Source organism: Typopeltis vanoorti, chromosome 16 (genome assembly GCF_054136105.1).
Source record: "Typopeltis vanoorti isolate ZY-2024b chromosome 16, IOZ_Tvanoo_1.0, whole genome shotgun sequence".
NCBI lineage: Eukaryota > Metazoa > Arthropoda > Arachnida > Uropygi > Thelyphonidae > Typopeltis > Typopeltis vanoorti.
The window spans coordinates 103,629,434-103,653,085 of NC_143564.1; the positions used below are offsets into that span (position 1 = coordinate 103,629,434).

A 23,652-nucleotide genomic window follows, 5' to 3' on the forward strand; every position below is an offset into this window, starting at 1 on the left:
AGAGGTATGATAAATTGTGTGGATAGTTTGGGTCTCCCACAGTGAGTCTTCAGACTCTATGGAGGTGCCCATACAATAATAATAATTTGCATTACATATTTAGATAAATTAGGTTCATAGTAGAAAGCCTGCAAATATTTTTGCAAATTCCAAAATATGGCAGAGTGGAAAGAGAATCGGTATTGGATAAAGAAAGAAACTTTTTAGAATTCTTGAGAGCGACTTTCTAGAATTTTGGAATTTGGTCATAAGGTAATTGATGTTATCAGAGGATGATATTTACCTCCAGCTAAAAACTGATCACATGGTCTTGACTTGAAATGAGGAGACATGTGGATGTTTCAAATAGATAATGGTGGAATTATAAAACAGGTAATTATAATATTTAGGACTACTATGGACAGAATAACTTCAAAGGAGAAAAATCTGTAATGCATGAAAGATAAGAAATATTGATAATTGTAGCAACATGCTATATATTTAGGGTGAGGAAAATAAATAGGTTTGAAGTTAAATGGATGATTGGAATCTGGGATGGGAAATTAAATAGGAAATGCGAATCAAAAAGAGTATGTCAGAGGTATAAAAAGGGAGTTTGACAACAGTTACAACATGAGGATAAAAGCTATGATGGTGGTGGCAAATAGAGTAAGAAAAGGAAAATTGGAATATAAGAGGAGACTAAGTTTCCTGTTAGTCTTCTCTTACAGTAATAAGTTATAATGAATGTGACTAATAGGGTAATCAGGTGCATAGTTCTTATAAAATAGAATTGCTTAATAATCCCTAAGGGTATTTCATTCTGGTAAAAAAAGTTATATTCCTGGATGAAAGGGATGAGTTGAAGCATTGCAAACGATTTTCATTCGTTTGCAAGTATTTAGGAATGTTGAGAACTTTGGATGTAAATGAGGTAGTGGACTGGGTGAACTTTTATTACATGTTTTAAGGAAGCAACAGAGCCACTAACTTGGTTGCCTAGTGAATTTTTGTAAGTGATTCAGTTCCTAAGGAGTAAAAAGAATGTAAAACAGTGCAGCTGCACAATGATCAAAGATGGCATCAAAATATAGGCAAACTGTAGATTAGTTTTGTATTTCTTCAGTAGTAGATACGACAGCGGAAAAATTTGCATTGGCTTATCCATTACAAAAATGGGTGGATAAGAATGAGATTCTTTACAAAGACCAATATTGAGCAGGGTTCTGTTTCAGTAATCTCATCATATAACAAGTAAAGAAGTAATTGCAGACAATCATAAAGAAAGATATGTTTCATAATACTACCATTCATTATCAAATACAATATAGTAATTTTTGACATTTTATTTTCTTTTTATTTTTTATTAATAATTAATTTTATTAATATATTCAACTGAAAGGAGTTGATGAAATTTAATAGTGAATGAATTTCACCAAGCAAGGAATCATCAGTTTTGAATAGTCTGCCAATAAAAATGGAATTATGTATATTTTTTTAATGACTTGTCTTAAACTTAACTCTGGTTTTATAATAAAAATATTACACTGAAGCATATTCACTGGGACAGCAGGCTCGTACAATTGTTTATGTAAATACAGATTGAAATTGTGCAATGTAGAATTTAATTTAACTGTCGATATTTGTTTTCACAAGAACTATCATGGTGACTGTGACAAAGTTGAGCAGTAGTAATTTTGTAAAAAATCTAACAAGTGTGGAGTCACACTTGTTAGACTGTGCCAAAAGTTATACTAAATTTTAACTTTGACCCTATTCTTGCTTATATATTCTAGTTATATAATTTTGTTTTGCCTAATTGGATCACTATAAATAATCCAATTCATATATAAATGAGCTAATCCAATCATAGTCTCTTCAGTTTCAAAAAAAAAAAAACCTGCTGTTCTCTTTTGTTCATAACATACTTCTCACCTGCACAACTCCTAACAGTTCAAAGCTGTTAAATTTGCCTGAGAATATAGATACTGTTTTTATATTTGAGATGGTGCACAAAAAAAACCTCTCTATGAATGTGCGATGCTAACCAGAAGTGCATAATTCCCAAAAATAGAAACTCCTTAATAGATAATCTCTCTATCTTAAAAACTCCTCCGCTTTCTCATTATGTCATTTTATAGGTATTTTCAAGGACATTATTCCACATTCTTTCAGTTATGAAAAAACAAGAGCTAGTCAATATTCATATGCATTTCAGCTTCAAATTTATCACACCAACTTCTCATTCTCTTCTTTCATTCCATCTTACTTTATTTTTTGAGATTCCAATATGAAAAACTGTATATTTTATTCACTATACCTCTATCAATTGGTGTTCTTATTATTGCAACTATCCAGACATTGGATAGCCATTCAATTTCCCATTGACTGCTACAATGATGAAAAGGATGCTGATCAGTAAATAAAGGCTATAGCAATTCTAATGCACAGTGTCTCTTTGATCAGGCCAGATCTGAACTACTGTGTGCAATAGTCACTCAAATTTCAAAGGAATGAAGAAATTTAACAAAACACCAAAGGCATACTGAGGAGAGGTTGTGGAAATTAAAGAGGAAGTGGTATGATATGACTGAGATCATGTTTTAGAGAAATGCTAACCAAAACACTGGGGAGATTTTCTCCAGAATAGGATAAAAACAAAGGTCCAGACCTGAAAGTTGTATAAGGAAGTGAGAAAGTTTTTTTTTTTTTTTTTTGCATATAGAGTGATGAGTGTGCAGAATGAATTATCTGAGAAAGTCAAAAGCATGCAGAGAGATAAATGATTTTTGCAGACCTAGGGTAGAACTCCAATGAATTCTTGCCTTCATGAGGGTTATATAATAATAATAGCAGGCCAGTTAACTTACATTCAGTTTAAAAGATCTTAAAAGGTTAGTCACATCCTAGAATGTAAAACTGGGTGTTTTGAATGAAAGTTGCCTTTGCTTCTGAATACATTTCAGAGGTGCCAGGAAGATAAAATAAATGATATTGCTCATTCTTAAGTTACTGAGAGAGCCTATAAGATATATGAAAAGAAAATATTACACAAAGTGCTGGAAGAGCAAGAAATCACCTACTGAAACCATTACCATTCATGTTAATAAGAACCAAATCTTTTGCATTAGAGTGAAAACCATTACTATAGGTTAAATGCTGCAGTAATGTTAAACACTTAAAATCAAGGAATCATAGGTCTATAGTACAGATGGGCCTACCACAAATTTCAAAAGGAATGAAGTGAGCCTTGACTATGAAAGATATGAGGGGGGAGCTGAAAAGTTCTGATAAACACCTAGCACAAAAATTATATTACAGCAACTGATATAAACACATGAAAGAACATAACTTAAAACCCTTTAAGCCTCATGTTTCACCAAATTGTAATAATTTGTTCTATTTCTTTCTTGTGTTATATCAGTTGCTTTAATATCATTTTAGTTCTATCAGATAAGCTTAGGTGTTGATGGTTATTCATGACTTATTTTTAATGCTATTAACAACACCGAACAAACTATTTTATCAAAAGATAGACAGTATGGTGCATAGCAACGTAGTTTATAAATGGAGGATGAAGTAGTGTAGACGGTGGGTGTGCCAAGATACAGTTACTTTTCATTGCCTTTTGTTGAGAGGTGGTTACAGGGTTGACACTGGGGAGTTCTTTCGCTTGGTTGAACAGTGGGAAGGAGTGATGACACGAGGCCATCCCTGTAAGTTACGAAAGGAAACTGTGAGCAAGAGGGTGAGGAGTGGTTTCTCTGCATGGAGGGTGGTTGAACCATGGAATGCATTGCCTGATGGAGTGGTGAGAGCAAGAACAGTCAATGAGTTCAAGGAGTGGTATGATAGACTGTGTTTTTTAGGGGGGACCTCCCCTCGATGAGTCTTGATAGACTTTGTTTTCTTAGGAAGGACCTCCCGCTATGAGTCTTTTGACTCCATGGAGACCTGAATAATAATAATTAACTGCTTATATTTCTCTGAATTTCAAATCAGCATCATCAGAGCACAACACAGCTTGAATATGTGACAGTGAGTAAGTGAAACAATACAATTGTAATGGACAAAAGATCTAAAAAGTCCTATTTTGGTGCCCTCTAATGTTGTAAAAAAAAAAAAAAATTACAGCTATGTGGGAATTGCTCTTAAGATAACAGTCTCCCAAATTTTTGGCAAATTAATGCAACCATATTTGTTCAGGTTAGGAGAATTTGTCATAGCCATGGCTGACTCAAAAAATAATCTTTTGGATCTGTAACAACTTCTAAATAGCACATTCATTTTCTTTCATCTAATCCTGTGTGAAGGGGTGTCCAAAGCATGGTCAGCCAGTCCCGTTCCATTCGCTACTATTATTATTGGCATAATAATAGTAGCGAATGTATTTTTTATGTTCTTCCAGGCGGATGTTAACTGATCTTCCTGTTTGCCCATAGTAGGCCAAGTCACAGGGAACTTCATACACTCCAGGGTGTGCTAGAGAGTGAAGTTTATCCTTAGGTGAGCAGATCAGAGTTGCTAGATTAATATGAGGCTTGAACGTGGTGCGAAGGCCATGTTTCATTGGTACTTTGGCTATCTTTTCTGATATACCTATGACACAGGGAACAGAAATGGTGATGTTGTGTTCCTGTGTATTAGATTTTTTTCCACTACAATTGTATTGTTTCACTTACTCACTGTCACGTATATATACCAAGCTGTGTTGTGCTCTGATGATGATGATTTGAAATTCAGTGAAATATAAGCAATTAATTAAACATCTTTTGATAATATATATATATATATATATATATATATATATATATATATATATATATATATTCATTTTTCTAAATTAACTGACTTAAAACCCGAGAATTATAACACAATGACATTTATTTGAAAAAACGCAACATGTTTCGTCAAGAACGACTTCATCAGGCGATAAGAACATAGAAAGATATTAAAAGACACTGAAATTAACATTGACACACTCTAAAGCTATACAATTATAAAGCCATAATATTCGACTGTAAATTACAGTTATTATGAGCTTGAACTACAGTCCGAGTTAAAGTTCTATTGTTGTACATCTGTGCATGTGTGGAATCACGTGATCTGCAGTATCTAATAGTAGAGTTGAAAGAGTCAGGCAAATTATAGCTAAGATTGTTATTCATGTGAAAAGGGTCCAAGGTGATTTCCTTTGACTCGACAATGCAGCGCTCTACCTCATCATGGCAGATGTGTAGGTTTGAAGTTGATGTCCAATTTATTTCATGTTGGTGGCTTTCGTTGTTCGTGTTTATTGAAAAATTTCAACTCTACTATTAGATACTGGAGATCGCGTGATTCCACACACGCACAGGTGTACAACAATAGAACTTTAACTTGGACTGTAGTTCAAGCTCATAATAACTGTAATTTACAGTCGAATATTATGGCTTTATAATTGTATAGCTTTAGAGTGTGTCAATGTTAATTTCAGTGTCTTTTAATATCTTTCTATGTTCTTATCGCCTGATGAAGTCAATCTTGATGAAACATGTTGCGTTTTTTCAAATAAATGTCATTGTGTTATAATTCTCGGGTTTTAAGTCAGTTAATTTAGAAAAATGAACATATCCCAACCCCAAGTTAATAGTACTAATCATATATATATATATATATACATACACACACACATACACATTTTTTTTTCAGGTAACCCCATCCATAAAAAGTTGTAAACCTATAATACATGAGTAGCACCATGTAGTACAAACAGCTTACAATGGGTAGGCTATGGTAGTACTAAGGTACTACCATATTACTAAGGTATTAAAATTTATTAAACTTCTAGAAGGAATCCCATTCTACAGACCAAACATAAACCTTTCCATCCATTGTAGGCCTCAGATAAACAGGGCAGTGGTTTCACACTAAATGATGAAATTCATCTCCCATCTAAAGACAACCACAAACATCCAGGTACATGGTGGAGATTCAAGCCCATTGCCTGTTCATTGGAGAGCAGGTATATCAACCAGATCAGAAATCAAACAAGTAAGCTTTAATCAATGCATCAGCTTCCCATGCAAGTTTGGTCTAAATCGATATCGTACCTGTTCTCCAACTAAGAGACTGTAAGCAGTCAGATTATCTAATCCTCAGCCCACTCATAAGTTAAATATGACACAAGTTAATAATTTTTCTTGGGTAGGCTAAGATTCACATTAAAGATGAGGAGACAATTTGATCACTTGTAGAAACCAAAAATGGGTTAATGATATCTGACATACAGCATTTACTGACTAAGCAAACCTCAACATTCCATAATGTGAAAATTTTGGGCTGATGTTCTCATAAATGGGACTAGTGAATCTTAAATATTGACACAAACTTCAACTACACTTCTAGGCAGTGAATAAAAGTCATTAGCTGGCAAAATACCACCACAACCTTCCTTACTGGAGTATAAAGTGTTTGTTTGGTCTCCAATTTCAACAATCCTGTCTTACATGTAACATCCTATAAAGATACCAAATACACTGTAAAAACCTCTGAACAACCCCCTCCCCACCTTAATTCTCTAGGTTTACTACTGAACATGTAACTGATATCTATTTTCCTACCTATTTTCATAGTTTCCATTTATTGCTACTAAATTTGTCATACAAAAGTTTGTCAGAGCAATTATTTAATTTGGTTATAGACACTAAAAAGAAAAAAAAAATTCAGAGCAACACAAACATGGGTAGTGTTTTAGGATTATAATTGAATTATTATTATTCAGGCCTCCATGGAGTCAAGAGACTCATTGCAGGAGGTCCTTCTTCGGAAACACAATGTATCATATCACTCCTTGACCATTCTTGTTCTAACCACTCTCTCAGGCAATGCATTCCACGGTTCAACCACCCTCCATGTAAAGAAACCACTCCTCACCCTCTTGCTCACAGCTTCCTTTCATAACTTCTAGGGATGGCCCCCCTTGTCATTGCTCCTTCCCACCATTCCACCAAGTGAAAGAACTTCCCAATGTCCACCTGAAACCCTCTCAACAGTCAAAAGTCTCAATCATATCACCTCTACTTCTATCCACCAAATCTCTGCAATCCACATTCCCTTAGTCGATCCTCGTAATTAACATTGTACAGTTCTAAAACTGTCTTTGTTATCTGCCTCTGTACCTTTTCCACAGTCAATTTATCCCCTTCAAATCCTGAGGACCAAATTTGAGAACCATAGTCTAAGTGTGGTCTGATCAGAGTCTTATACAATGAAATGATAACTCTTATCTCTGCTGGTCAGCGTCCTCAGTATTGCACCAATCCACTGGGTTACCTTCACCACCTTTTCAATATGCTCCTTGAATTTCAGTTTTCTATCAATCATTACCCCCAGATCTCTTGTCTCCCCCTACTTCCTCCAGTATAGCTCCTTCAATCAAGTATGCATCCTCCCATTGATGGATCCCAAACTTCAAGACTTCACATTTTGCTGCATTAAACTGATACACCCCACTCATTTGCCCATCTGTCTAGTTTATTCAAATCCTCCTGCAGGACTGCCACATCTCACTATTACTGATTCAGGCCTCCATGGAGTCAAGAGACTCATCGCGGGAGGTCCTTCTTAAGAAACACAAAGTCTATCATACCATTCCTTGAACTCATTGACCGTTTTTGCTCTAACCACTCTCTCAGGCAATGCATTCCACAGTTCAACCACCCTCCATGCAAAGAAACCACTCCTCACCCTCTTGCTCACAGCTTCCTTTTGTAACTTCCAGGGATGGCACCTTGTCCTTGCTCCTTCCTGCCGTTCCACCAAGTGAAAACTTCCCAATGTCCACCCTGTAACTGCCTCTCAACAGTTTAAAAGTCTCGATAATATCACCTCTCTTTCTATCCACCGAAAGAATGTGCATCTTGTTGAGTTTCTTAACTGGGAGACCATGCGAATGCTGTGTGTTACTGAAACAAAACTAGACAAGTGGTCATTTATTAAAAAAGCCTGGGTCAATGCATGAATCATGCCATGTGATAACATCAAGTCAAAAATACACACATACAGTTCTAACCCTCTACCAAGTCTATAGACCACTCAGTAACACATGTTGAAATTCAATTTGTAACCTATGGTTATATCATATATTACCATTACCTAGTTAGATACTTGACACAATTTTTTTTAAAGTCAGGATAGATGCCCTGTAGCCAGAATAAGATAATGCGTAAGCAGAGTTGGCTACTATGCGGAAAAGTAATGCATACCAAAGGCGAGTTTGGTGTTATATATATCTATATATATCTTTGGTGTTATATATTCTGACCTTATGTCAGAATATGTTTGGTGTTATATATTCTAACATAATTTCTTTCAAATACCCATTTGAAAGACCTTATGTCAGAATAAGGTCTTTCAAATGGGTATTTCTTACTTAATTTTTTGATAAAGTGGGACAATGCAGAGCATAGTTGGACACTATGTAACAAGTTCATGATAAACGGTTAATGGAGTGAAACAGCACTAGGAAATGATTAAAAATAGTATTTAATGCTTCCAATATTTCAGTTATTAGTACCACATCAGGATTACAAAGACATCATCAAGGAGTACAAAATGAGACTTGTAACACACACACACACACACACAAAAAAAAAAAGCAGCACAAAATTAGCTGAAACATGTGAATGAAAGATTAGAGTACTAACTAGGTGGGGTGCCGTCTATGAACACCTGTCTGTGTTAACACATGGCCTATGTGAAAAGTGCTAACATGTGTATCCATGTCTCAATAAAATCCTTCAGAGAATGTTTCTTACCTAAGTTTTGAAACAGCTTCTTTCAATTATGAAGAAATATATTTGATTGAAAACCCATATAACATATTTATAGGTGAAGTTACTTAAATTAAATCAATGCAATCTAAGACTATGAGGAGATGACCATTTCTGAAAATTGCATGTGCTCTCTAATCTGATTAGTTTATATGTTATACAAGAAAAATGAAGATAACAGGAGAACCCTTGCCACATTCATATTAGACTGGCTAATTCCCCTTCAGTTGAAATGTCTTTATAAAAAACAACAACAAAAAAGTTTCTTGTGTTGTGACCAGCTGAAGGGCATCATCATTACCTGTGCAGCAGTATAGTATAAAAAATGCATACAAAGAGAAGTTACTCCCATGGACTGCAACAGAGAAAACGAACTCAAATCAATCTATGAAAATAATGAAAACTGATTTTATTCCTTTATTTATATGGATGCTCTTATTGTATCTGAAAAAAATTAATGAAATTATAAAGAAGCAGTACATGTATGTTTATACCTGCAGCTTCAGTACTATAAAAAAAAAATTATACAATAAACAAAGTATGACTACAATAATATAATTTATATTATCAAGATAAGAAAACAGAAGTTTGTAAATGATATTTTAAATGTAAAATATAGAAAGGGAAAGCAAATGATTAGAATAATTTAAAATAATTGATTAGTCCATGATTTGTGTTTTTCTAATGACAAATTCACTACTTTATGAATACACAACTATTCCTCACATACACTTTATTTTCAAGACCTAAAAAGTAAAACTTACCACCTTTCACTTCTCCATTGGTACATATAGCTGACATTGATAATGTTGTCAATGTCGTAACTAGAGTGGCCAATAATATTATTACACATGCCAAACCTAAAAAAAAAAAACAAAAAAAAAAGGATTTTTGAAAATGTTAAGGATTTTTTTTTTTTTCATGATAATATACACAGTGGCGGCTTGTGGCTTGAAATCGTGTGGGTGCTACAACTTTCGAAATATACATACACACTGTAAGTACAGTGTATATGTGTTTGGATAAAATATCAAAATTATGGTAAAAATTAAAAAAAATTAAACATCAAAATATATTGTTTATTATCGATAACATTATACACCTGCTAATGCTTCTGCCTGTTATCTCGACTTGGGCCTGGCTCCCACTGAAGAGACCTCAATAAAGGTCGAAACCGGTCTGGGTTGTGGCCCTTCCCTTAATGCATAACATTAGACATATCCGCAAGGAGATGTGTTTTGCATTATAGGAGATACTAGGATAGGAGTGTTGGTAGCTTGCTCCACCTTTGCAACGAGTTGCCCTGGTGTTGTATCACCTTAACCCAGTCCTGAAGATACTTTCAGGCGCAAACTTTGTTTGCTCACACTTGGATAAAGGATTAAACTAAATTTATTAAACATTATACAGTTTGGTATAATTCAAAATTACTTTAAAATAAAATATATTCTTCTTGTTTTGTTTCATGAAAAAATATTGTTTATTATAGATAAAATTATACAATTTAGTATAATTCAAAATTACTTAAAAATAAAATCCATTATCATAACCCCAATAATGTTCTAAAATAAAAACTATAAAAAATGTTATGTCTTTAATTGTAATGTTCAAATATTTTAAGAGACGGAGTAAAAATGATAAGCACTATGAACACTCTACTACTGGCACAAACTGCATAAAAACAACAGTGGAACTGCGCGACAAACAGTGCCGCATTATGCCAACATCTCGTACTCACTATGACGTGTATATGCTTGCATGCGTAGCAATATGAGACTGTAAACACAGTGCTGCTAGCGTCCTTTGCCCTCCTAAGTGCTATAAGATGGATTTTTATTATTTTTTATACAAAATAAGAGAATTGTATAGGATTGTTGATGGTAAAATTAAATATTACAAGCAAATATAATAAACATATTTATATATCAAATATATCATATTATTATCAAATCAAATCTAATCAAATATTATCAAAGAGGCAGAAGGTTACAAGCGGTGTTCCACAGGGCTCAGTGCTGGTACCTATATTGTTTAACCTTTATATCAATGACATTGTCCGTGGATTACAAGGGGATATTCAGTTGTTTGTGGATGATGCAAAGTTGGGAAAGATTATTAGTAATAGTGCAGATGTGGTAGCCCTGCAAGAGGATTTGAATAAGTTAGACAGATGGGCAAATGAATGGGAGGTGTCGGTTTAATGCAGCAAAATGTAAGGTCTTGAGGTTTGGGACACATTGATGGGATGCTGCATACTCTATGGGAGGAGCTGAACTGGAGGAAGTAGGGGAGACATGAGATCTGGGGTTGATGATTGATAGAGAACTGAAAATTAGGGAACATATTGCAAAGGTAGTGAAGGTAACACAGAGAATTGCTGCAATACTGAGAAGGACACTGACCTGCAGAGATAAAATGGTTATCATTCCATTGTATAAGGCTCTGATCAGACCACACTTAGACTATTGTTCTCAGATCTGATCCCCAGGATTTGAAGGGGTAAATTAACTGTGGAAAGGGTACAAAGGCGGATAACAAAGATGGTGTCAGGACTGTACAATGTTAGTTATGAGGATCGGCTGAGAGAGTGGACTGTAGAGTTTGGTGGATAGAAGAAGGAGAGGCGATATGATAGAGACTTTTAAACTGTTGAGAGGTGGTTACAAGGTTGAAACTGGGGAGTTCCTTTTCTTCGTTGAACAGCGGGAAGGAGTCATGACAAGGGGCCATCCCTGGAAGTTATGAAGGGAGGCTGTGGGAGAGAGGGTGAGGAGTGGTTTCTTTGCGTGTGGAGGATGGTTGAACAATGGAATGCATTGCCTGATGGAGTGGCGAGATCGAGAACAGTCAATGCATTTAAGGGATTGTATGATAGACTTCGTGTTTCTTAGGAGAGACCTCCCTCGATGATTCTTGATAGACGTGTTTCTTAGAAAGGACCTCCCACGATGAGTCTTTTGACTCCATGGAGGCCTGAATAATAATATCGAGAATAATTGGGGGTGCTGAAGTTCCGCAGTGCCTATGCATGAGCAGCCCCTGAATATAGAAATAAAAGTTTAGAAACATAGCACATTAGTACCGCATGAGGATTAAGGGTTAGATTTAAAAAAAAAAAAAAAGCTACCTTTACAGAACATTTTTATACCACATCTCATGACCTGTTTCAAAAAGTTATTAACGCACAGCATGTATGAAAAAACAAAACTAGTTAATTTCGTAAGTTACCAATACTTGTTGATAACACCTCAGCATACTAAGAACACAAAAACACAAGGCACTACAAATCAAGCAATTGCAAAATAATTCAATTTGTAATAAAAAAAAAACTAAAATCCCAAGGCACTTCAAAGGTTGTATATACAGGTAGCCTATGTATTATTATGGGCATTTCCATAGAGAATGAAGACTGATGGTAGGAGGTCCAAACTAATCATTATTCACACAATACCTATCATACCTTTTGTTAAACTCATTCACTATTAGAGCACTGACAACTACCCCTGGCAATCCATTCAGTCATTCACAACTCTCCAGGCAAAAAATCTAGTCACCACACCCTTACACAACTTCCTGCTCATCATGAAAATTTCTTTTATATCAATCTTATTAGAACTTAAGTTTCTGTCATATCCTCTCCATTCTGCCTTTTCAACTAACCTCTGCAACCCACACACACCTTTAAGCTGTCCTCACAGGGAGCATTCCACAGACATGTCACCCATCTCCTCTCCACATCCTCAAGAAATCTAAGTGATCAAACCTGTGAACAGTAATCAACACACAATCCTCAATCCTATTCATTGACTTTTGAAGAGGGATAACAATCTCCTTTATCTGTACTTGGCAATGTGGTCATCATCCAAATAATTCTTTGGGCTATTTTGGCAATTGTCTGCCATTTTGCCAACTACTTCCCCAAATCCCTAGTAATCTCTTCATTCCAAAGTGCCTAACCTTATATTTTGCTACATTAAATTGACAACCATTATCCTTTGTCCATATTACCAATTTATTTATAGATGCTATGATTGAAGGTGGTGAGTAAGAGCATGAGGAGTGGCTTTTCTGCATGGAGGGTAGTTAGACCATGGAATGCCTTGCCTAATAGGGTGATAAGAACATGAACAGTGAATGAGTTTAAGGAATGGTATGACAGACTGTGTTGTTTAAGACTGTTTTGTGTATTCTGTGTTCTTTAAGATTGGCTTCCACAATGAGTCTTATCTTTCCAACACTTGGAATTCCTGGAGATCCTGAATACTACTACTAATAATTATTATTTACAGTAAATCATTCTGTGGGATTTCTACATCACCTTTATTAATTACGGCCTTCTCTAGTTTTTCATCACAACTGAAAACACTTTCAAATCATTCCCTATATATCATTAAAATACAAATTAAACAATGGTGGTTCAAGTACAGAGTCCTGAGGCACTCCACTAGTCACCCTCATTTTCCTGGATTTTACTTCATCAGATAATACTTTGTATCTGTCTGTCAGTGATCTGATCATGCCCTTGCAAATTAATTATATAAACATAAAATATTTATTTTAATTTGAAAATTTAAAAAATATTAGCAGATGACATCCAAAAATATAAACACAAAACAGTGAAGTTTACTTATTCACTACATTTCTCACAGCATATCATCATTAATGGTTAGTTCGGTGATTTACTGCCAGAATTCAACTTTGGCATGATAAACCTGAAATCGGTTCTCAATGCTCAGGAGCATCTCACATGATTCACACCAGTAAACTGTTTTAGTATACTTTGGCAATTCCTTATCTTTTTTTTTTTTTTTTTTGTCAGTTCACTTGGTCAACTGACAATCATCAGGAACATTACACAGAACAGGTACCTCATGTTCAGAAGTATCAAAATCATCATATTTACTTTCAAAATCATTACTAGAATAGTCTCTGTCTCGAATGTCCTGCAAATCAGACTCCAGCAATTCCTTAGTTCATGTGGCTGTAAAACTGTCTTTTGGGTGACTGGTTTCTCTGCTTTTTCTTCCGACTCAGAGGTATGTCAAATAAGCACTTATTTAGCACTGGCTATGTAGATATATAATTAATAAGAACTCCAGTGAGCGCTCTCTCTCTCACTGGCCACTTTATTGATCCTCTGAGTGGATTGAATGGTCAGACCTTGTTGGTATATACAACCAACAAGGTATATACACCTCTCCATTAGGACAGTTTGATGAGCCTGGATGAGAATCATAATGGAAATACTTTGGGACTGCTTACTAACAGAGATAAAATTTATCAGTTTATCAATCTGGACTATTGCTCTCTCTGCCAATGGGAGTCATGGAATAAGAAGACAGATTACAGTGGGAAGATCAGCAATGACTCAGCTCACTAAGCTTTGGAATAGAAAAATATCAACACAAAATTCAGACTGGTGATTATTGGTCTTCTCTGGGGTTCTTCATGGCTGAGTCTTAAATACTGAACAAAGTAATTAAGGAGAAGATCAATGCTTTTGAATTGTGGGTCTGGAGAAGGATGTTTCATGTTCCTTGGACAGAGAAAAAAATGAATCTGAGCATCAGAGATCGGTTAAATCTTGAAATCAGTGCAGCACGGTGAAGAGAAGAATCCTCAGATATAAAGGGCTTATAAAGACTCCATGCATTCTGGATGGGATTTGAACTTAGATCTTTACAACTAAAAGAGCACTATCTTTACTGAATGAGCTACAGAGGTTTTCTATACCAAATATGCATTTATTAAAGAGCATTTTGCTACTTATAATATCCAGATTTTCTCAAAACGAGTTTTCTATATTTATGTGTGTGTCACAGAATTATATATATTTATATAAGTATGTAAAATTGGTATATAGGTGATGCTTTATATTCATCTGCTTTAGGTGATGGATGATTTTTCTCTCTCTTAGCAGAAGGCTTTGCTTACTTATTAGTGTCTTGAAATCATATAGAAAGGCTTATCGACTAGCAAAAACATGAAAGAACAAAAATAAACTAGGTAGTTTTTTTACACTGCTGTTTCACTGAATTTTCAAACAGGCGACAGGTTTTATTTCTCCCAGAAACTCCAGTTTTCAGAGTGGTCAGAGAATACACACAGGTGATAGACACAGCAGACTGTATATGGGATTAACATATGCCTTATGATACCATTATTTGGGTTTCTACAAAGCCTATGAGAGACCATTGTACCTAACGTATAAGGGAAAATCAGGCATTAGACATAGGCATTAGAAAAAATTAGGCTTTTTTTTTTTTTTTTGAAACAGTGTCATAACAAATACCATCTGTTCATATTTCAAAAGACTGAATGATCTGAAAAACTTCTTCCACTGTGATGCTATGATATGCAAAATTGAATCATATTGCCAACTTCTTCAAATCTAATCCAATTAATAGTTTGCATGCTGATTCAAAGTCAGTCTCTCTCTCTCTCTCTCTCTCTGTGTGTGTGTGTGTGTGTGTGTGTGTGTGTGAATGAGTTAGTAAAACATGTTGTGTAACTATCATATTACATTATATAACATGAAAAAAAATAACGATTATAAGAATATCTTAGAGGTTGGTAGGAAAAACTCCCTCCCCCTCCTTTAAGAGGGCTTCTTTACCAATCTCAAATAAACTGATTATTATTGGTATTATTATTATATGGTATCCCCATGGAGTCAGAAGATTAATCAAAGAACCATTATTCACACAATACCTATCATACAGTTCCTTAAATTCATTTATTGTCAGAGCACTCACAACTACCTCTGGCAATTCATTCCACTCATCTACCACTCTCAGAGCAAAAGATCTAGTTCACACCCACACTTACTAAACACACTCTTACACAATTTCCTAGGAATGACTCCGAGTTCTCTCACTATTGTCATGTTTGAAAAAGGATCCAACTAGTTAACCACCTGTCTTTGATCTTCCTTGTTGCTCCTGGCAAATACTTAACTATCTTTGAACCAGACAAGGTAGAAGCAGAGCATGTTTGTACTGCTGGGACATTATTCCATCTCCAGCTTATGACTATGGAACAATTTCAGACATTGACTCATATTATGCATGAATGCAGCTTACAAGCCTTCACTGGCACCCCCATCAGGCCTAGTAAGCATATCAAGGAAGGCAGCTGAGTGGCTGATGAATTTGAACATAAATTTATGATACAAATGATGACTCACTATGTGTAATGGTTTATTCGTATATTTTATATATTCTATTCTTTAAGATTGTTTTTAATTAAACCTGGTCTGTACCCATACATTATGATAAATGAATACATAAATGTATGGAAAATTTTTTTGTGTGTCAACCTTAAAGAACCTCGTTAGTAACTTATAAATTTCTATCATGTCCCATCTTTTCAACCTATCAACTGAACCTTGCAACCCATATACTTTCAACCTCTTCAAGGAAGCACATTTCACAGACCTGTTGCCAGCTTGGTTACTTTCTTTTAGGGTTACACGGTGATCAACATTCATACTGAAGAATTTATGAGACACAACACACGTTAGAATAATTACTTTACTTGACATTAAGAAAGTAGCAATCAATGTTTGCCCTTCCAGGGGTTTACAAAATTCATTGTACCTGTAAGCTACCTTACATAGGGGAAACACGACACAGCAGCATCTCAATCAGAAAAGAGGAACACAAACACCACATTAAATATGTGGACAGACTTATGTGTTTGTCAAACATGTTGGTTATTTTTTAACGGTATATAATACCGAACTGTTTTAAAATCAAAAACAAGTTCCACTCGGCCAAAGCCCAACGCATTTATAAACGAGCGAGTGTAGCACTATTACATGAACAGATTAATGCCACTCGTCTGGAATTAGCAAAATCAAATTCAACCATCAATGCACTACGTGAATCACTTTATAATATTCTGAATACGGAACTTTGGGAGATCCTAGATAACATCACTGACGCAACGGCTAAAAAAGAATTCAACAGAGTCAAAAACCAGCACCAAAATAAGTTTGAAAATCTCCAACAACGCAACACTATACAATGACCGCAATTACAACAAGACCTCATCGTCATGAATTTATCGTCTCTCACCTTAAGCAGAGAAGCCGCTAGTGCTTTAAGTCGAGGGCACAATTTTGCCGTGACTCCCAAACAAGTTCCAAAAGTCAAAATAATGGCGTCCATCGAATGAGGAATATACGACCTGCCTCCAACAATAGCCAACAACATACGTTTAGATGTGGCCAACATCCTAATCAAGTCCAAGCCTCCCAAAAATAATATCCCACATAAGGAAATCATTGCTATAAAAGAGCTACAGAACAACAGCCAGATTATCATAAAGGAAATGCTACCGTGGTGATGGACACAACAGCATATGAAAACAAGATGCACACACTGTTACAAGATCAGTCAACATACAAAATTATAGATCGCAATCCCACCAACACACAAAAGAATAAGGCACGAAAATTATTGAAAAAAGTCACATCCTGGCCCAAAGACACAGTTAACAAACTCAAGCCCTTCCATGTTAAAACACCTAGGATCTATGGAGCACCAAAAATTCACAAACAAGGTACACCCTTAGGCCCAATTGTGGACAGATAAATAGTCCCACATACAAACTGGCTAGACATTTAGCGAAGCTACTAGCCATTCTCACAAACAATTCTCCCTCCTTTGTCAAAAATTCAGCCCACCTAAAAAGCATCTTACAACCTTACCCTAAAAAGCATCTTACAACCTTACCCTAAAAAGCTCAGACTTAATAGTAAGCATTGATATCACCTCACTATTCACAAATGTACCACTAATAGAAACCCTCAATCTATTGAAGTCACACTTCCCCCCTTGATATATTTGAACTATTCAAATTCACAATAGATGCAGGATATTTCACATGGAAAGGGAAAATATATAGACAAATAGATGGGACAGCCATGGATGCCCCCCCCCCCCAGCCAACTTTTACATGGAACACCTGGAAAAACTAGCAATCAATACAGCCACTCTCAAACCAACACTTTGGCTATGCTATGTTGATGATGTGCTTGCTATTTGGCCACATGGCCCAGAGACATTGGAAACATTCTTAGCGCATTTAAATAGCCAACATCCCAAAATCCACTTTACAATGGAACTGGAAGCTAATAACTGTCTGCCCTTCCTGGATACACTTATCACACGTATTCCAGATGGTTCCTTATCATTTTCAGTTTTTAGAAAACCCACACATACAGGGAAATACTTACACAAACAATCACACCATCATCCTTCCCAACAATATGGCATTTTAAAAACGCTAACCCATAGAGCGAGAGCAATCTGTTCCAATGACAATGCTCTTGCTGCTGAACTGTCTCACTTACGCCACACCTTCTTGGCCAATGGCTATAATCCACATAAGATAAACAAAATACTAAACACTCCTAAGAAACCCTTCCCACAATCCACCACAGAGAACTACAACAAAACAGTCACCATCCCATACATTAAAGGCACATCCGATAAGATTTCAAGAATTCTTAATATACACACTACATTCAGACCATGTAGCAAATTAGCAACCCTTATCCGCTCACCTAAGGACAACATTCCCCCTTTATCACAACCAGGAGTCTACCAAGTACCCTGCTCATGTAATCAAGCCTACTACAGTCAAACAGGAAGAACTATGAACATCCGCATCAGCAAACACAAAAGATACGTCTGAAATTATCACTATGGCAAGTTGGGCCTAGCAGACCATGCTCTGGATACCCCTGCACACAGGATCAACTGGAAAAACACAAAAGTACTACACAGAAGCTCTTACAAGTCGGAGAGATTGTTCTTAGAGGTGACAGGGTGACAGAAGCCCTGAAACACACTCCAAATCTCAACAAATATGGCTGTATTAATTTGCCTAAGATCTGGGAGACAGTCATCTTAAGAAAAAACTAGTACTTTTTTTTTTTTTTTTTTTTTTTTTTTTTTTAGGACTCTAGTCTTATGTGATAGCTAAAATTTTTTTTTTTTTTTTTTTTTTTCCAGATAGAGGGCACCAAAAATCAGGACTCTAGTCTTTGTGTTGCTGCTATAATTTTGTTTAACTAGTCCATTGATTACACCATGTTGTTATAGTCTTGCGTATTGTGACAAACTGTGTTTTTGTGCTCTGAAAATGCTGGTTATAACACCAGCGAAATATCAGCAATAAGTTGATAAATTAATTATTTACTTAGTTTCTGTGTTCTAATATATACCGTTAAAAAATAAACACCACATTAAATACATCCACTATGGTAAAACAGGTCTATCAGACCATGCTCTGCAAGCATGCCACAGAATTGACTGGAAAGGCACTAAGTTCAAAAACACTGCACCAAAACTTGATATGAACGAAAATTTTACTTTTGTATAGTGCATCGGCATGCAGCTTGTATATTGTACATATGTATAGTTCCTGATGATGATCTCAATACAGAGGTCGAAACTTCAATTGTTACTTGCTTAATATTAAGTAAAGTAATTATTTTAACATGTGTGTTGTGTCTCCATAAATTCTTTACTATGAAAGCATGGTCACTTGTCTCTGGATCCTCTCCACCAACTGATCCCCAAGAAACCTAGGTGACCAAATCTGTGCACTTTCCTATCTTTAGTTTTTCAACATCTAAGTAATCAACTATTTTTGCCAACTTTTGCAATCTGAAATTCAACTACCTGTCCACTGTTATCCTTAAGGTCCCTAGCCTCATCAATTTTCTGCAATCCAGTACCATTAATGTGATACATAGCATGCAATATTTTCAACCTGAAGGGTACAATATTATATTTTGAAAAATTAAATTGACAACCCTATCCTTTAGATACAATGCCAATTTATTTAAATCATTCTGCAGGATATCTACATCACCTTTATTAACTATTACCCTCCCCAGTTTTGCATCATCAGCAAACAGCTGAATATTCTGCCTTAAATCAATCCTTATATCATTAATACTGAAATTAAAGAGCAGTGACCTTAGTGCAGAACTCTGAGGCACTCCACCAGTCACTCTCATTCCCCTTCCACTCTGCCATATTACCACTCTCTTGCTGTCTGTCAGCTATCACCCATCCATTCCCATTTGCTCATGCTTTTGTAATAGTTTTCAGTCAAATGCTAATATGCATTCAGTAATAGGTAAATGTAAAAAAGTATTCAGCCAAATGCTCTTGCAAAGTTCAGAAGTATTATGATGTAACCATTTCCCTTATATAATTCTGCTGTTGTTCTATTATAAAATGTGAGTAACTTACCCACTGTCCACTCAATTGGAATCTTGCCAGAGCTGAGACTTAGATTAAACACCTTTGTCGCAAGGACTGGCTAGTTTTCCTGCACATTCTCATGGCACCCAGACCAACACACCATCCAATCCCATTTCTGTATTCACACTGATATTTTTCAATATGCTGAGTACTTCCAGTTCATTACCTCAATTCTGACATCAGTCACATCAGTAACTGCAAAATCTCCATATGGATGATAACACTTTGAAAAGTGATCTCTCAGCAACTCTATTTCTTTTGCTTTTGTCACCTTCCTACTATCAGCATTCATTAAAGTCATCCTTACATAGTCATTCCTCTTGTTATTACTTGTACTAAGTATGAGGAGGAAGTACTTACTTCAAAATGTACTTACTGAGTACAGAGTTTGGTGGATAGGAGGAAAAGAGGAATATGATAGAGATGTTTCAGTCAGTGAAGGGATTTTATTGGATTAATCCAGAAGCAATTATAAAAAGAGTAGAAGGTTGGAGGGGAAGAATCAGAGGCCATCCCTGCAAGTTATGTAAGAGAGTGGTAAACAAGGATGTGAGAAGCAGATTTTTTACATGGGGAATTGTGAGCGAATGGAATGCATTACTGGAACATGTTATTAATGCAGAGAGAGTTAGGATTTTAAGATTCAGTATAATAAATATGTTGTCAGTTGAATGAACCTCCCATCGAGTCTGCCACTTCCATGGATGGTATTATAATAATAATAACAAAACTCTTTTGGATTTACTTGGCCTGATTAGCTAATTTTCTTTCATAATCTGATTTTGCCTTTCTTACTATACTAGTTCTGTCTTCTTGCCTTCACTCTGTACTGTTCGTGAGTATGGTGATCACCTTTTTCTTTATATTCGCCCCCACATGTCTTGCTTTATATCTCCACTCATTCACTCAAACCCCCCCCCCCACTTGGAGTATCCTCCTGATTGTCTGATACTGCTTCTTTCAAACAATCCCTGAACACTTCCCACATGCAAGTGACCTTTCCTTGTAGCTTCTCAAGCCATACTACTGCTCAAAGATTCCTCATAAGTCTGTCACAATTAACTGCTTTATATTTCAACATAAACCCTTTCATAAACTGCATGATCATTCTCTCTGTATGAAGAATTATTATTACTACCTGACACCTTCAGAGAGTCCAAAGACTCATCGAGGAAAGGCACCTACTCTACAACTCTTTCTCTACACCAATGAACCTCAACTATGCCAATGCCACCTACCGGCCACCATCACCACCATTAGTAATTTCACAGAAAATCACAAACATCCATGCCCACGGTGGGATTCGAACCCATAGTCTTTTGACTGGAGAGCAGATATGCTATCTACTCGGCCAACCAGGCTGGCAATGACCATGGAAGAATGATCATGTAAAAGTATAGCATTAGAAGATACATCTTCTAATGCTGTTACTAGATTTAGCACTCTCAAACCCCCTGGTCCCCTCCATGATATGCTGTCCTAGGTAATTAGTCTCCTTAGTAACTGTATAAATTCCACTTTAATCTTGCCATATCCCTTTTCCTCTCTCTAATCTATCTCCCCATAATTGAAGTCCCCAATAATAATTGCTGTGACCTGTATACATTGAATTAAAGCTGTCAAAAGAAAATTTACAATGAGAAGATTTTTCACACAGTAGAAGGGATAGAGCAAGGACAAGAAGCAAGCGAGTAGCAAGTAAGACATAAGTTTTCTGAATGCAGAGTAGGAGCATTGAATGGATTGCTTGAGTGAATAGTGCAAGTGCAAACAATGGTGGAGTTGGAGGAGGGGTTAGACAGACTGTATTTTCTAAGATGGACCTCCCACAATGAGTCTTATGCCTCTATGGCAGTGGTTCCCAACTTGTGCTCCCTAAGGGCTCTGTAGCCACTCCAGGTCCAGGAAAATAAAATAAATAAAAATTGAATGAAATTAAAGAATAAGAAACAAAAAGTAGAATAGGTCACTTTACAGTGAATTTTCATAGCAATAACATTATGATTTCTTAGCGATTCTTCTGCGAGTTTTCTGTGCGTTTGATCTCTTTGTGAGTGTTTAGTTGTGTAGTTAGTAAGTGTTCATTAATAAAGTGTTGTGTTTTGTTCTACTCGTACGTTCGAACCCCGAACTACTGAGATATATTTCTGGTAGAAAAACGTTACATTATTGATTGACTCGGGTACTTTTATTGGTTTTCAAGTAGGTAGGTATTTGCATTTTGTTATAAAATTTTTATTTACTTAATTTTGTGTTTTGGGTTATGAAAGATAAAGTCTGTTATTCTCATATTCCTATGTGATTTTCTTTTAGGCATGGATCACTGGCTTCAAACAGGTACTTTGAAGAAAAAAGATGTTACATTTGAAAAGGAGAACAAACCATTACTTCGCCAGATGAGCCAATGACAAAAAAAGATGATAACCAAGCAATGCATTTGTTTGTCAGAAGAGCTTTCCGGAAAAGAAACCATTTCTAAATCTGCGGCGCCGCCTCAATAATTGTTTGCAAAACACGACAGAAGTGGGGCAAAGACCTCCCAATAAAAAACGAAAATTACTTGAATATGGGATTCACAAAACAAATGATGGTCGGCTTCTCTGTGCGATTTGCAGAAATGTGTTGACCAACAGTTCCATGTTTCCTGCTAAACTGCGGCGTCATTTCGAGGGAAACCATCCTGAGTTGAAAGATAAACTGTCTGGTTTTTTCAAGAGGAAGTGCAACGAAATTTTGGTTTCACAGAAAACTATAACAAAACTTGCTAAAACCAATAATGAAAAAAGTACTGGAAGCTTCCTACCTAATAAACCATGTAGCTCAAGCTGGTGAAGCTCATACCATTGCAGAGACTCTTATTAAACCTTGTACAATCGATATTGTCAAATGTTTGCTTGATGAAAAAGCTGTTAAGTTAGTCTCCAACATTCCTTTATCAAATAATACCATCGATAGACGAATCGGCAATATGGCTGATGAAATAAAAAGAGACACTTGTCAGTCACATCAGGTGTACCAAATGTGCACTACAAATGGATGAATCGACTGACGTCGCCAGGATGGCAGTTTTAATGGTATTTGTTTATTATGTTTACTTACAAAGCTATCAGGAGGACCTTCTTCTTTGCAGACTACTACTAACTGACACATCAGGGGGTGAAATAATTAATCTTTTGGATGAATTCTTCTCATCAAATGAAATACTGTGCAGATATATGCACTGATAGTGCAAAGGCAATGATGAGTCACAATACTGGAGACATTGCCAAAATTAAAGATAAGGCAAAGAAATGTAGCAGCGGCCATTGCATTCTTCATAGACATGCGCTAGCCTCGAGAAAAATGCCTTCTGAGCTTATGATAGTGTTGAATGATGCCATAAAAATAATAAACTATATAAAATTGCGACCACTTAAAAGCAGGCTCTTCAAACCAATGTGTGAAGAAATGGGAAGCCACCATGAGTCCCTCCTGCTGCACACTGAAGTAAGGTGGGGTGTCTCGAGGAAAAGCGTTGACACGTTTAATGGAACTGCGTGCAGAGGTAGCAGCATTTTTGATGGACCATAATGCTC

At 36.0% G+C, this 23,652-nt stretch overlaps 1 protein-coding gene across 1 annotated transcript in view; it reads right to left on the reverse strand.

The window, feature by feature from the left end:
* The window catches only part of LOC150098231 (solute carrier family 12 member 2-like), a 279,194-nt gene that overhangs the window by 221,964 nt on the left and 33,578 nt on the right, over positions 1-23,652 (reverse strand). The window contains exon 5 of the mRNA XM_090406283.1: positions 9,557-9,652. Coding sequence (XP_090262409.1) covers positions 9,557-9,652 — 96 coding nt within the window. The remainder of the gene's footprint in view (positions 1-9,556; positions 9,653-23,652) is intronic.